The sequence below is a fragment of the Sus scrofa genome, chromosome 14 (genome assembly GCF_054392235.1).
Source record: "Sus scrofa isolate SSC_HxYL_T2T_F1_AM1 chromosome 14, Sscrofa_HxYL_maternal_Yorkshire_Landrace_v2.0, whole genome shotgun sequence".
NCBI lineage: Eukaryota > Metazoa > Chordata > Mammalia > Artiodactyla > Suidae > Sus > Sus scrofa.
The window spans coordinates 91,381,368-91,397,049 of record NC_139396.1 but is presented as its reverse complement, the minus strand read 5'-3'; the positions used below and the strand labels follow the sequence as shown (position 1 = coordinate 91,397,049).

General features: G+C 36.6%; 1 protein-coding gene across 5 annotated transcripts in view; it reads left to right on the top strand.

Annotated features, from left to right (window-relative positions):
* Nucleotides 1-11,683, top strand: part of CTNNA3 (catenin alpha 3) — a 1,780,789-nt gene extending 1,769,106 nt beyond the window's left edge. For all 5 annotated transcript variants that reach the window (XM_021074380.2, XM_084997062.1, XM_021074383.2 and 2 more), the window contains one exon: nucleotides 4,004-11,683. In XM_021074380.2, the coding sequence (XP_020930039.2) occupies nucleotides 4,004-4,291 (288 nt within the window). In that variant the 3' untranslated portion in view covers nucleotides 4,292-11,683. The remainder of the gene's footprint in view (nucleotides 1-4,003) is intronic.
* The last annotated feature ends 3,999 nt before the right edge of the window (nucleotides 11,684-15,682 follow it).

Genomic DNA, 15,682 nt, shown 5'->3' with positions numbered 1-15,682 from the left:
CAATATTTAGTAACTTATGGTGACAGTGATAGACCAACAAGCTCAGTTATTTTGAAAACACACCAGTGATATAAGACTAAGCACAAGTCACCACTGTAAGTAGGGTGGCTATCTTTCTATTTACTGTGGTAAGGGAACAAACTTATGTAGATCACAGACATTTAAGTCAAAATCCTCTTTGATGAACTATTTTTTTTTTTTTGTCTTTTTGCTATTTCTTGGGCCGCTTCCGTGGCATATGGAGGTTCCCAGGCTGGGGGTCCAATCGGAGCTGTAGCCACCGGCCTACACCAGAGCCACAGCAACACGGGATCCAAGCCGCGTCTGCAACCTATACCACAGCTCACGGCAACGCCAGATCGTTAACCCACTGAGCAAGGGCAGGGACCGAACCTGCAACCTCATCGTTCCTAGTCGGATTCGTTAACCACTGCGCCATGACGGGAACTCCTGATGAACTATTTTTAATCCTTTCCCTTTTATGGAAAGAAGACAACAAGAAACTGCTTACACGTACTTGCATGAAAATATTTACATATAACTTTAGGAGGTTTGGGGACATTAGAAGACATTTTGGTTCTCAAGTGAAACTTTGATCAAGAACACTTCATCTATATTAAAGGATTAAAATGTATGTAAATTAAATAATAAGCCAGTCCTGTCATGGCTCAGTGGTAACAAACCCGACTGGTATACATGAGGATAGATGTTCAGTCCCTGGCCTTGCTCAGTGGGTTAAGGATACAGTGTTGCTGTAAGCTGTGGGAGAAGTCACAGATGTGGCTTGGATCCTGTGTTGCTGGGACTGTGGTGTAGGCCAGCAGCTGCAGCTCTGACTTGACCCTCCTAGACAGGGAACTTCTATATGTTGCGAGTGTGGCACTAAAGAAAAAAAAAATAAATAAAATAGTGTAATAGAATTGCCTCAATTATGACTCCCCTTTCTTTAGGAATAAAGGAATTTTAATAGAAAATGGAAAAAATAAAGCTAAGTTATTAACACATATTACATCTCCCTTCAGATTGTTGCCAGTATGTGCACAGATATATATTACATAGTTAGAGGTGATACTTAGAATATATCCAGAATTTTTATGTTTCAAAGCACTCATTTCCAATTAAAATTCCTTTATTGATGAAAAAAAAAAAGAATATTTCATCTAGGTCAGAGAAGCATGTTACCAGATTTTGGGAAAAATAGCTCCTTCTATGGTAACCATTTTAAGTTATATTTGCCTATAAGACTTTCTGGTTGATAAAAGTGATTCATAAGGGTAAGAGAATTCTTCTACCTGAGTTTTACACTCTGATTGGCTTACTCTACCAGGCCCTTAGAGTAAAATAATACACTTTGCACAGGTACATTTGTGAAATTCAGAAAACTTTGTTCAATAAGTTGAACATAGAGACCCCAATGTGTTACTTTACTCAAATTTGCTTTGTTCTCAAAAACGGATTCTTTTGAATCCTTTCCTTGGGGAATTTTTCATTAAAGTAGGCCTGGATGAGAGGATTTATAGTACTTTTTTGGCAGACATGAAACTGTGTAGTTATTCTCTATGAATAGTCCTGAAGCACTGCTTGGGCCTCGAGCAAAATTCCCTACCATTTTATGGGCTTGTCTGTGCCCCTTGCTGGCATGGCCTGTGATTTGGCTAATTGGAAAGTCATGTCTCTTAGTGCACATAGCTCTTAGACCTCAAAGTTCTTCATGGAAGGTCTTAAAAGCTTTCCTCATGAAATAACAGTCTTCTCACAGCAATTGTCCTCATCTGTCTGCAAAACTAGTCTTCAGGCTCTCCTAGGGGGATGATTTGTCCTATGTTATTTTTTTCTCAGTCAACCAGAGGAGAAGGTCTACTCTAGTCATTTGGGATTTTAAAATAAAAGGATCTGTCAGAGGCTACTGTAAGAGATCACAATTTCACAGACAGGGCTTTGCTGATTCAGGGAGGAAAGAAGACAAACCAATTTCCACATTTTATGGCATGAATTTAACATAAACATCTTTTCTAGACTACAGATACACACAGAGACCACTTTTATGGAAAAATCAAAAAGACATAAAATAAATACACTCTATACATGATAAGATTACAGAGTCAAAAGGAGGAGACAATAATGTAGGTTTTATGGTGGGAAGGCCAGTGCCTCTGCTGAAATCCTAAATGACAGCAGGTGCCTTTCCCCCTTCTACAGAAGATTTAATGATAGCACAGAGCCCTTGGAATAAACCAAGTATTTTAATTTGAGACAAAACTACCAAGGATCCTTAATACTGTTCATGTCAATTCATAACTTAAAAAATAGTGTTCTTCCTATCATGAGACTGTAAGCTACTTTTAGTATCTAACTAGCTCCAGGAGGTTTTTAATGAAAGTCGCTAATTATTAAACAACAGATTTTAGGCTGTAATTTGTCCATAGAGTAACATTAATAACAAAGTGTGTTATTCTATCCAAGGTCTAGTTCTTTTTTCTTTTTTTAAAAGTTGCATACATATTCAGAAGCTCTATGTGTTCTCTGAAATACATGTGAGTGCTTCATGAAATCCTGTTTAATGTTTATAAAAATTCTGTCATTCCTGTCACATGCACAAATTTTACCTTTCTGGCTTCAATAAGTCCAAAGACTTAAAACTGTGTAGTTGCCAAGTATTACTGCCTTTCAAATTACATATTTTTCCATGTTACCTTTTCAAGGATTTCAGGTTTGGCATATAATGGAGCTAATTAAATTTTCATCCAAGGAAGCAGCCAGCTAGACCACTGCCCCAGGCACATAACCTCAGCTTACAACTTTCCTTGGCTCATTTATTCTATGAGATGAGACTCCTCGTCTGCAAAGGAAGAGTGCTCAGGCCAGGCAGCTGCTGATGGATTTGAGTAACTCCAGAGCCAGTGTCTGAGCCTCCATCCTGACAGCACACATCACAGAGAGGTGACAGTGGTGGAGGCACATCTCCCTGTAGGAGTTGGCTGTGGATGACAATCTGCCAAACTAAAATAATAGAGGAGGCATTAGTTATATAAAAATGAACCGACTTGGCTGAGCTCTAAAGGATTTTGCAAGATTCTAGGAATACCACCTCATTTTGCCCAGAGATTGTTTTTGAGAACAGCTCAGAACATGTAACAATTACAAAACAGAATCATGAGGGGAAAAGTGTCTTTCCATAATTTCATTAGGATATCTTTAGAATTAAGCAATTTTGTCAGCCTTAATAAGAAACAAAGAAAATGTGTAACAACAATCAACTATATGTCAGTCACTCTACTAGGTTCTTTACACATGACATTTAACACTAAGATGCACTCTTTTCCTGTTTAACATCTGAGGAAACTAGAATGAAAATAGTTAAATGATTTGTCCATGTTACTAAATGGCAGACCTGGAATGTAAACCAATTCATTGGACAGAAAAGCCTTGGCTTTATCCATTTTAACACATGGCATAATAGGTTTGAACATTATGTGTTTTTAAAAAGGAGACTCTTTTAGGTGGAATTATTCAGCAAGTATTCATGAAAAGAGTGGTGTACATGCATATGTGCATGCATATGTGTGCATCTGTTTATCTTAAACTGTGAATTCCCTGAGAAGAATTTTCAGCTGTTGTTCTAAGTTAACTATACATAGTATAGCTTTTATTATACACAATCCTCTCTTACAGAAGGGGTCAATATTAACCCTGGACATTCAGAGATCCATTACAAAGAATGCGGTGACTGTCTGGACCTTGTGATATGATATAGACTAAAATAATATATTTCACTGAAATCCAAGAGAAAGAAATTAAGACGTCCTCCTAGAAGATAGAATATGGGTCTGTGTATGTATTATATAAGTGGATAATTGACTTAAAATAGACTTATGTGTAAAATGAGCATTAACTCATCCATTTTTGGGGTAAAAACAAAGTGGAGCATTTCATTTTCTTTAACGTTATATATCTTCGACTTCCTGATTATATTTTTGAATAATAGCTTTTTTCCCCCCTACAGTTGGATAGTGTCACCTCCTTGATCCAAGCAGCCAAAAATTTAATGAATGCTGTAGTGCAAACAGTGAAAATGTCCTACATTGCTTCAACCAAAATCATCCGAATTCAGAGTCCTGTGGGGCCCCGGCACCCAGTTGTGATGTGGAGAATGAAGGCTCCTGCGAAAAAACCCTTGATTAAAAGAGAGAAGCCAGAAGAAACATATGCTGCTGTAAGGCGAGGCTCAGCCAAGAAAAAAATCCACCCTGTGCAAGTCATGAGTGAATTTAGAGGAAGACATGTCTACTGAAACCGCTATTCTACTCTCGTGTTTATATTACAAAGTCATGGCTAAATACCCTGCTCTATTTTTTACACTTGATTATTTCCGTAGGTTCACTAACTTAGAATTTAAGCCACCAATAAGGTAAAATATTGGAAGCCTAACCCGCATGAGCGACATATATTTGGGATCATGTCATTGTCATTTATGTGTGGCCGGCACCTAATAAGTAATCAATACATGCTTGTTGAATGAATAAAATCTTCAGGTCTCATTCAGCCTTTCCCATCACAGAGAATCTTACATTCATTAGTAAAGGCACACAGGAGACTCAGTTGAGTCCTATTCATCTCTAACAGCTTAGTATACACACCTTTTCCATTTTGAATTAAAACATTGACATGAGCTTTTGACTTGGTTTTCAATGGAAACAAAAGACTTCATAAATTATGTTCCTATTTCATCTCCATATTTCCTTTATCTGACCTAGTCTGACAGACATGAATGATTCCTGCTACAGGAAAAAAAGTCAATTTATGGATATTTATGACTATTGTCAGCTGATTGAGCTAACATTCATCTGAAACTAACCAAGCTTGAGCAATCAAGCTATTTTCTGGATTTTTGAGGTCTGCCTTATTTACTCATGAAGAAATGTATTAATATTATAAAGGTTACAATGAGTTTTGATGCCACAAATATGCCTTTTAGAGTCATTGTGTCCAGCAGTTCTGCACATTGAGTTTTAGATTTAAAAGCATCCATGAGAATACATATATCAAGGAAGAGTTATCATGCATTGGGGAAATGGACATCTAACTATATCCCCAAGTGAGCTATGATAACAGAAGTATAAAGAGTTCTGCATGACTTTAAAACTCCATTTGTATCATCTTGAAAGTATAATTAACAGGAAAAGGCCAATTTGAAAACACTTTTGACATTGAGTAAAATATAACTCAAAAAATATAGGTGAATTATACCATTGAACTATGAAGCAGAGTTAATGGCAATAAAGCTGGAGTGATTTTAATAACATTTAAAAAAATAAAAGTCACTGAGGTCATTTTATAACTATAATCATCAAGCTCCTCCCTAGTTGAGTTCATAATGGACTTTATAATAGTTTCAGAGTCTAATGCATGCTTCTGTCTACTTATCTGTTTTTCTTTGGAGGAGTTAAGTTTCAATTTCACTTTTTCTCATGCATAGAGTTACCATTCACAGGATTTTAAACATGCATTTCCTATTCTACTTGATCAAAATTATACTATAATTTTAACTTTGTAAAACATTGTCATTAAGAGTAGTTTTAACAACCATGTCATCTTAGTTTGACTAGGTAAAGTTCAAGCATGCAACAGCAATTAATGTGCAGAATACCAGGTTGAGTAAAAGAATGTGTGAAACATAAGAATGTGTAAAGGTTGATAGCGTAATGTGTATGGTATCTTGAGCAAAGTGGCATGGGAAAGAGATTTAATAGGCCATTATAAACTATGGGGGAAATAAAAACTCCTTATTGCAATGTATTATATTTTTCATCCAAAATGCTAGGTTACCTGGGCTAAATACATAACATTCAATGAGGTAAAGCAATAAATTCCTCTCTGCCTTGCACTGGCCAGTAGGCACCGGTCCACACTAATTATTCCGGACAGTGTCCACTCCCTAAAAGTAAAGGTAGTGCACAAAGGAATTCTAGATCCAGATAATTCAACTTTCCAGAACTAGCTAGCTAATGGAAGCAAAATAGGGAATTACTTTTGTTGAAATGCTATCATAATTTTCTGCTCTAAGAATAGACGTTACAAGAATTACATCTATGACACTTCCTTTTCTCAGGTAGAGTGTCAATTTATAATTTAGTCGAGAAAAAATATTAATTACCAGACTCTTGGTGTATCTTATTGCCTAAAGCCACATGCTCAAGAATGTTAAGAGTCTCATTTAGAAAATCTAATATCTGCTTGATTGTACATCAGCTTTCCACCGGATGGAATTAAAAATGCAGCATTGGATGCCAAAAGAACAGAAATATCTTAAAGTTACACAATTATCAAATAACCTCTGTATCTATCTTCAAAAAAAATCACTCTGACCCCAAATAAGATGTGAACAAGTTCTCCTCTTCAATGTAGATAGATTTTCAGCTTAGCTCAAAACAAACAACTATAATTAAGCATAACTTAATAAACAAATTAACTTGGAGAATGTCCCAGGAGTAAAGTCTGCTGTAATAATCAAAGGTGCAATAAGAACAACATGCATAGAGCTGAGAAAGACATCTGTCCACCTGACTGAATTCCTGCAGTGGGCAGCATTTTAGGATTTAATTTAATTCAAACCTGCTAATAATATAATACACACAAGAAAAATTAGCAGAAAATATATTAACAAATCTTCACATTATAAAACATAGTTAAATGAATCTAATCAGTCAGTATGAGGGTGGTGTATATTTATAATTAAGCCCTTCTCCAAGGGAATTACAGAAATCTCTTAATGAGGATGATTACTTGGTAGCCCATCTATGCCCATTTTAAAATCGCATCACAGAGATCAGAGCTTCATCTAATGATAACATTGCTTTATCTTGCTAATCAAGACACACATTTTTCTTTTAGTGAAATCAATTGAGGTTAACTTATGTAGGAAAAAAAAATATTTCAGAGAAAGTAGAGGGTTTAATACCACCTACAAGGATAGTTCCATCACCAGCACCACTATCAGATATTAGGCTGAAATTGGAATGATGAGTTGGAAAATATTTGCAAAATCCCTAAAGATTCTTTTTTTTTTTTTTTTTTTTTTTTTTTTTTTTTGTCTTCTTTTGTCTTTTAGGGCCGCACCTGCAGCACATGGTGGTTCCCAGGCTAGGGGTCAAATTGGAGTGTAGCTTCTGGTCTACACCAGAGCCATGGCAACACCAGATCCAAGCTGCACCTTCAACCTACACCACAGCTTATGTAATGCCAGAGCCTTAACCCACTGAGCAAGGCCAGGGATTGAACCCACATCCTCAAAGTATGCAAGTCGGGTTCGTTAACCAGTGAGCCACGATGGGGACTCCCAAGATTCTTTTAATTAGAAAACTTGAAAGGTTTTCATCAAATATGAAAGTTGATCAATATAAATCTCTTCCTTTTACTTATCTCAAGTGGAAATTAATGGATTAAAATATTTATTTGTTTCTAAAGGGCTCGATGAGTAAGTATGGGAAAAAATTCAAACACTTAAATTTCTAAGGTAATTTGTTAATTATTCTCTTTCTGCTTGTCTTCAGACATGAATGAAAACTATAAATGTATTAGAAACAATATTTTAAAATTTGCCTTCTGGTCTTTAAAAAAATCTCCTAATTTATTAATATAGCATATATGTTCCCCATAAAATTCCTTCCGTATGGGGGTAAGTAACCCCACAACTATACCAAAAAGCCCACCTCTGTGGGCTGGCGTTCTTGCACACTTAACAGCTTTCAAAGACATCAGTTTTTGAATCACATTAAATCAAGATAGTTAAAATTGTGAACACAAAGTTAAGTGCCAAATTTGGACCACAAGCCTAATAATTAGTGATCCTCAAATTCAATGAGTTGCTGAAAACACTAATGTCCAATAATAAAGTATTCCCAGTGCCTTCCTATGCCTTCACTTTCAGAGTGGTCTTTTCGTCTCACCACCCTGGAGCTGGATGTCTTCCTTTTAACTGCTGTCAATTTGCTACTAGAATGATGCAGTCAGGCCTGCTCTTCCCAGTCAGTTACCCTCAAATAATGTCCCTTCCACTTAGTCTATGCACAAAAAAATCTCTGTCTTCCATCTCTCATCCCCTAAGGAGTCTCCCTCACATACAAATTGACTAATATATTTTGTAACATTCTAGTTTAAAATTATTGATTTTTATTTGCAATAGCATTATCCTTTTTTTTTTTTTTCTATTCCGGAAAACACTCTTACCTTTTTAGGTATCAAATTCACACTTCCACGCTAAGCATTGTGGTTCCTATGGATATGCGTTTCTGTATAGTGACAGAATGCGCAGAGTGAGATTGAGACTTTTGCTGGTGATATTTACCCTTCTCTAGTGAACTCATTGCAGAACTGCTGGCCTGTTTCACTATCACTGTAAGTAGTTCTCTAGGTCAGCAAAGAAAGCACCAGAATATCAAGTTGAATAAAATCTGTACTTTCTTTTGTCAATCCATCTATTAAGACAGCCTGTCTATTGCATATTTAGTTATCAAGCAGCCATTTTTCTGTTTGGAAGGTCAGGAATATTCTTGTTTGACTTGATCAGAAAATGTAGGGGCAGCCAGTTAAAATACTGTAACTTGCAATTTATGATAATAATCCATTTTAAGTCAACTAGCAAAATGTCTGTGAGGTTTATATTTATATAAACCTGAGAACCTGATACATTTATATTTATATACCATTTCATTTATATATCACATACCAGAAAGCAATACTTAATCAGATAAAAACCCATAGCATTTCCTTTGTTCTTTCTTCCCATATCATTATAATATCCGTAATATTAGTATTTTGCATGTTACTACCAAATAAACAAGCCAGACCTAATCATGGAAGAGTCTACACAAAAAGGAGTTTAAAGTTTTCATTTTGGTTCTTTAGGTCAACCAGGAAAGAAAATGTGGATGTTATTAAAACTAGTTGTATGCAGCTAAATATGCCCTAATCAAGGCTTTAACACTATCCTAGACATCTAAGAGAGAGAGGAAGAATTAAAATTTTAAATGCATTTTTGGCTATTTTAACCATTTTACATGAACAATAAGCATTTTTCTATTAAAGCAAAAGAAAGAATAATTTAAAATATTAATTCTTTTATGTGGATTTATTCTCCTACTGAGGTAGATTGGACCTATTCCTGAACACTTCAAAAGAAGATAATGCTAACTGAAAGAACCACTTCCAAATGGAAACCAACCTTACCAGAATCCCCTCCCCAGGCAGTAGATGGTTTGTAGGGCTGGCTTATATGTAGATCCTAGGACAAAATATTTCATGGCTACAAGCTGGCCTCTGGCATCCAACAGCCAACATTGGTTTACAGGAACAAAACACAAGGATTGACTTTGAAAATGAATTTAACAAGTTGGAGGAAAAAAAATCAGTAAATACAGAGAAGTTTTAAAAGAAAGTGGGTAAGAAAAGTGACAGAGGTGGAAAAAGGAATAGAAAAGTTGATGAAGAAGATAATTTTTATACCAGAGAGAGGAGGGTTCTTGGTTCTGTGAAGATTAGGCAGCCTCTTCTGAGGAAAGTTTCAAGGACTGGATGGGGCACTGGTCTTTGGTGGTTTGGGTGAAGTCATATCAGGGCAAGAGTATGAACTACACAATGTTTGAGGGTCATTTAGTGATATGGTTTGCAAGATGAGCAAGAGAAATTCAGCCATTTTTCTAGGCTGATGATGGGTGAAATGCTTTCCAATATCACATTTAATCAGGGTGTTATATACGTAACAAATATTTGTTGAACAAATTTGAAGTTCCAGCACTGTTCCAAGTTCTTAGGATATACCAGATAACAAAACACAGTAACCATTGTCCTTATGAGCCAACTGTGTCAAATCTATGACCTTATTTAATCATCTCAATAACTCTATGGCATAAACATTATCAGCTGTATTCCTTAGATAAGGCAAATGAAGATATGGATCTTGCTTGAAAAATCACTGCTTTAAAATTTGGCTAAAAATTTGGTTGTCCTCTAGAGGGTGAACTTTTAACCACTACACCATCCAGATTTCCCAAAAAATGGACTGGATTTTTCAGTAGATAATGAGATGCACATTTAAAATGCTTGCTGGCTTCCTGTGTAGGAGAAGAAGCATCAAAACTTTTTTTAAAGATGTGTGTGTGTGTGTGTGTGTGTGTTTGTGTGTGTGTGTGTCTCCAAACCTACATCATTCAAAGCAGACATTTAAAGCTACCTTTCAGTAATTACATCAATAGTTCAAAGCCTGCAGATAAATTTTTTTTTCTATTCAGACAGCCATGTTATCACATATTCCCAGGCCAACCCTTGACATGACATATCAGTTTCCCATCTTTCTGAATTATCTAAACCTCTAATACTGAAAGAACCTATTAGCAGTAAAAGCCTAGCTAATACTGACAAATTTCCTTGGCTTCTAACATCAAATTTTGACTGGAGTGTTTATTCACAAAGCAAAGAGGCAAATCTGGGATCATGCTCTCAGTTAAACAGAACTTTTCTTCTTCCTGAGACTTTAAACATAAAATTAATTTTAAAAATATTGTAGAGATAATATTCCATTGTTTGTCAAATCTATGCCATTATAACTCTCTATTCTTATGTGTTGGTACACAAGGACATAGATATATGAGAATTTCAGCAACTGTCTTGCAGGGTTAAACTGTGCTTCTTATTGATTTTGAAAGCTTATGTGGTAAAAATCCCTCCAAAGAACATTTCCCCGGACCTGAATGACAGCATAATGATTTATCTTTTGTATCCATGACTAACAAATCCCTACAAATAGAAATAGCCTATGTTATGTCCTATTTAGTGCCTAATAGTTGTATCTTTAAAACAGAAATTTCTTAGGTTTGTGTTAGGTTATTAAACATGAATTAAAACTTCCTGTGCAAGATTTCCAGAAGCCCCTGCTTTCCATTTTATGTTTTTAGTTTCATAGTGACTTAGCAAAAAAAAAAAAAAAAAAAAAAAAAAAAAAACCTTACTTTACCTTATGTACTTTCACAGTAATAACTTTGACAGTTTAAACTCAGTGACTTTTCTGAAGGTAATATGCATGTTATACTTCAGAATGAAGGCAGATTTAAAATAAGAAAGTCTGAGATCAAATAAAAGTGAGCAGTTGATAATTGTCTTGTTTATTCCAGAGATATCTTGAGAACTTTAGTGGGATTTGAGGTATTTAATACTGCCTTGTCTGTACACCTCACCCTGCTGTGCAGAAGGCAGAATGGGGCTCAGTGAACCACCTACTTTGGTAACTGCCAATTCTAAGTAGTTTTATGGCTTGGCTGTAGATAAACCATGACCAAAACATTTGTAGAGCTTTCTGGTCACTATTTATTCTTAAAGTCAATTTTACCAATCAGCGAAAAGGAGTTATTCAGGAATAGATGCAGTTCTTTAATACCCGCATGACATTGACATAGAAGGCCACATATTCCTTGTTTGAGATTCTGCATGCCTTTTGTGCTTAACTGAATCAATTTTTTTCCATTGTGTTCTCGATTATTTCACACATGTAACACTGGTTTTGTATTGAAATTATGCAGTATTATTTGAAACTGTGTATTTATTTCAACTCATGTCACTGGAGTTTATTAATGATTGGCTCAACTGGTAAGTAAACTATGTATGTTAAAGCAATAAAAATGAAAGAACTGTCTATTTATTTGGCATTTATTTTTGGTGGTATGTGTCTTGAGTGGAACAATGAGTTGCTGAAGAGTCCAACCAGTGGTGTAGGTAACACCTTCATGCATATTCTCCTTCAGTTACATATGTTACAGTTTGGGAGGGTACTTTTACAAACTACTATATGAACACAAGGTAACATAAACTATATCTGCTAGAAGTTAATTCAGGGTTTAAATGGTATTTTCTGTTCAATATGGACATTAGACTTTGATTTTAATATTTATGTGTATGTAGCTGAAAAGTTGTTCTCTAACTTAGGACTTTATGAAAAGCATCAATCATTTTTCTGAGACTGAACACACACTTCACAGAGAGCATGGAATACAAGTGGTTCTACCAATGTTTTTGTCTCTGAATACTGTTAAGTTCTGAACATCCAATGTGTTTTCCTCATCTCTAGGTTAGAGATACATTTTTTTCAGTATGAATTCCATGGAGATAGTCTCTGGATCTTCTGCCAGGGTTTATAGACATTGTTGCCTATTCTGGGACATCATTTTCTTTCCTCAGTGCTCCTACTGCTTCAGAACACTTACTGCCATGTCTCCATTTGTTTCTGTGTCTTCTTGAAATGCATTCTGTAAGTTTGGAGTTTTTGTGAGTTAATTCCTATGGAAAACCATGCTTCCCCTCATTCAGTTCTGCTAGACAACAGCCACCACTTTGTTAATGAAAATGCCAGCATGGGTTGCTTTCGTGTGTCAGGGCCCCAGGAGCCCACATTTGCTCTGACAGCAGCATTCTCTCCACCTTGATCTGTTGTCACGCTTGCTCTGGGGGTGGAAGTAGAACTAAAAGCACTCTTGGCATGAGGAGTCTATTCCTGCCTGGAGGCTGAGCTGATTCTCTGACATTTCCTGGGCAAAACCATTAAACATTCCATCCAGGAGCTGTAACTCACAGATGTAACTTCCAGTCACCACATGTCCAATATCCTGTAGCTTGTGAAAAAAAAAAGCTGCTATACCTCATTGTCAAGGAACTGGCTCCCTGTCCTGTCTAACCCCTCTGTTTTCAGAAAGGGAGAGATGTTTTTGAGGTCTAGGTCCAGAGAAATGTGTTCTCATGAAGGCAAAAGGGAATGTCAAAGCCAGGGGTGATGGTGAAGGGAGGGGTGTGGGTAGAGCAGCTCACACCCAGGTTTATACCAAATTGCCCTTTGTCCCTGACAGGAACAGGCAGGAATTAGCTAAATTCCAAAGATGGGTGAAATGTCAAAGACAGGTGAAAGAAATCCCCTGGTCCCTGTGGCTTTTCCTGCCTTCTCACCACCCACTCTAGTTGATGGTGGTGACAGAATGTTAGGTGTGTTGCTGAAGTCTACATGTCACCCTTTGTAATAGTTGAAAGGACAAACCCCAAAGGACACAAGTGAGCTGTCCTCCCGGATACAGACTTAAGCCTCTCACTCTGCAGGCAGCGATTAAGAGAGGTATGGGCAGAAAACTCACAGGTTTATGGTTGTCCTTTGTGTTTATTTGGTTTCAGAAGAAGCCTTTGTGACAATGCTGGGAATCCACAGCTGGTTTATGGAATATCTCCATCCTTCCATTACATGTTAATAGCATTCCCCTGTCTACTGGGCACTTAGTTATTCTGAGACTTAGTGCTATGAGGGCTAAATTTAGAAGAGGAAAATGTGAATGCTCTACCAAGCCCAATGCCAGGGAAATGCTTGCCCTCCTTAGCTCTATTTTACTCTCTCCTTTGGGGAGCAATGATAATTTTGTGTTAATTTCTGTTTCCCCAACCCTAGCACAGTGATTGGTATAGGAGTTGCTCAACTGATATTTTTGGAAGGAATTAGAAAATTCATGAATGAGTTTATATCAAATGAATCAATGCAGGACTCCACTGATATGTGATTTGGGCCCTCTCTGAATGATCAAATCTAAAATTCTGAGAGTTTGCTAACCCTCAAGTTTATAGATAGAGTAACTAGCATCAGGACAGGATCTGAAAACTCCTAGGTTTCCCTGTCACTCTTCAAAAATCATCACTGCCACCTTAGATAAATGAAAGTCACTGATGAGGAAAAGCCATGGGCTGTTTTTCACTCATTTGTTTATTTAACAGTCCAAAATATTTCTTGAAGATCTATCATATGCAAAGATGTTATAGGCGATAAAAAGAAGCATGAATATTTTGGAATCAAGATGTGGACTGATCAAGTTAATTAGATAGCAGGAGAAGGAAAATAAAAATGCAGCTCATGGCAATCTCACTCAGGGTACAGGAAAGCAATGCAAGTTTCAGGACTCAAGGGGGACTTTTGTAGAAGTTTGAATAGGAGTGCCTGGTTTAACAGGATGAAGAGAGATAATGTTCCAGGGGGATGGAAATGAGCCAAGGCACAAAAGTAGGAATGATCATGTCACACATGGAGGTCAAGTGACTGCAGTGAAGTGTTCTGGATGGCTACAGTAGGACAGGAGCTTGGAAAGACAGATGTGGGCTAAATCACAGAGGATCTCAATGACAAGCTAAGGTGCTAAGGCTTTAGTTTGTAAGTGGGGAAAATACTAATGTCTCCTAGCAATCAAGTACCCTAATACAACCACAGTTACAGGATGACTAGTTAGACAGTAAAATGTAGGGTTTATAGGTTAGTCAGAAGAAGAAAGGTAAATAGGAAAACTCAGTTAGAATGATCCTGTATGATATAAACATGCTCCTAGGTGAAATGATAGGATTAGGAATTAAAACAGTATTTTCAAAATCAACTATAAATTATCAAGCATAGCAATCTCAAGTCTTAGGTTCTATCTAAAACTTGAATACATTTTACATTCTACTATTTAACATACCTATGTTTTTTTTTCTCTTTTTACCACAGCACTGAAGAATATGCCACAGCCATAGCAACACTGGATCTGAGCCCCATCTGCAGCCTATGCCAGATCCTTAACCCACTGAGTGAGGCCAGAGATCAAAACCACATCCTCACAGACACTATGTTGCATTCTAAACCAACTGAGCCACAATGGGGACTCCCTATTCACCTTTATTTTAATAAATGATAGTTTATTTTACTATAAAAGTTATTTAATATTTTCCTGTCAAATAGTAATAGTCAAGTATGTGGCACCATGCTTATCCTATGGCTTCACACGCCCTCTGAGATCTACTGTGGTGGCTGTATCTGATTTGAGAAACGCAGAAACAGCCCAGATGTGTGACTCTCATTGTGTGCAAGATGGCACCATGGCCGAAAGCATGGCCTCTGGCATCACATTGCTTGGTTTGAATCCTCACTCCACCATTTTTAACACCAGCCTTTCTTGGGCAAGTTTCTAAACTTCTGAGATCTTGAAATTCTCATTTGCATGAGAGAGATGACATTTAAGAATGCAACTGACAAAATAATATTGCGTTTTACAATCAATACCTCCCATATTCAATGAAATGAGATAGAATCTACCACATAGGACTGTTATAAATATTGAATGAACGAGTGAGTGCTCATAAAATACTTTGATAGATGCCTGGCACAAAATAAAACCAACTTAAAATGTAACTATTATTACTACATATGCAATATATAAGCTTCCGGATTAAAACACAAAATAGACTTCTGAAAGTTTCTTTATGGAGGGAACACGGAAGAAGAAATGTCTGGAGCAAGAGAGCATGAGCATGCCAGGGAATGGCAGAAAGTAGCTGACATATTAATTCAGCAGCAGATATTGAATACCCATGGGCTGGATATTCTACTAGGTACTAGTCAGCAAAACCAATCTTTCCTTTTCAAAGATTTAAAGACTAGCAGAGGACATAGGAGTTAATTAAATAACAAGTCTGAAAGTGCAAATTTGCATTTTTGATAATGGCTGTGGAAGAATCACACAGGTACCATGAGCCTAAAATGAAGGGGTTTGGCTGAATTAGGAAAATCTCGAAAGGCTGTTGGAAGAAGTGAGGCTTAAATTGAAACAATAAAGGATGAGTAGAATGTCACCAGATGAAG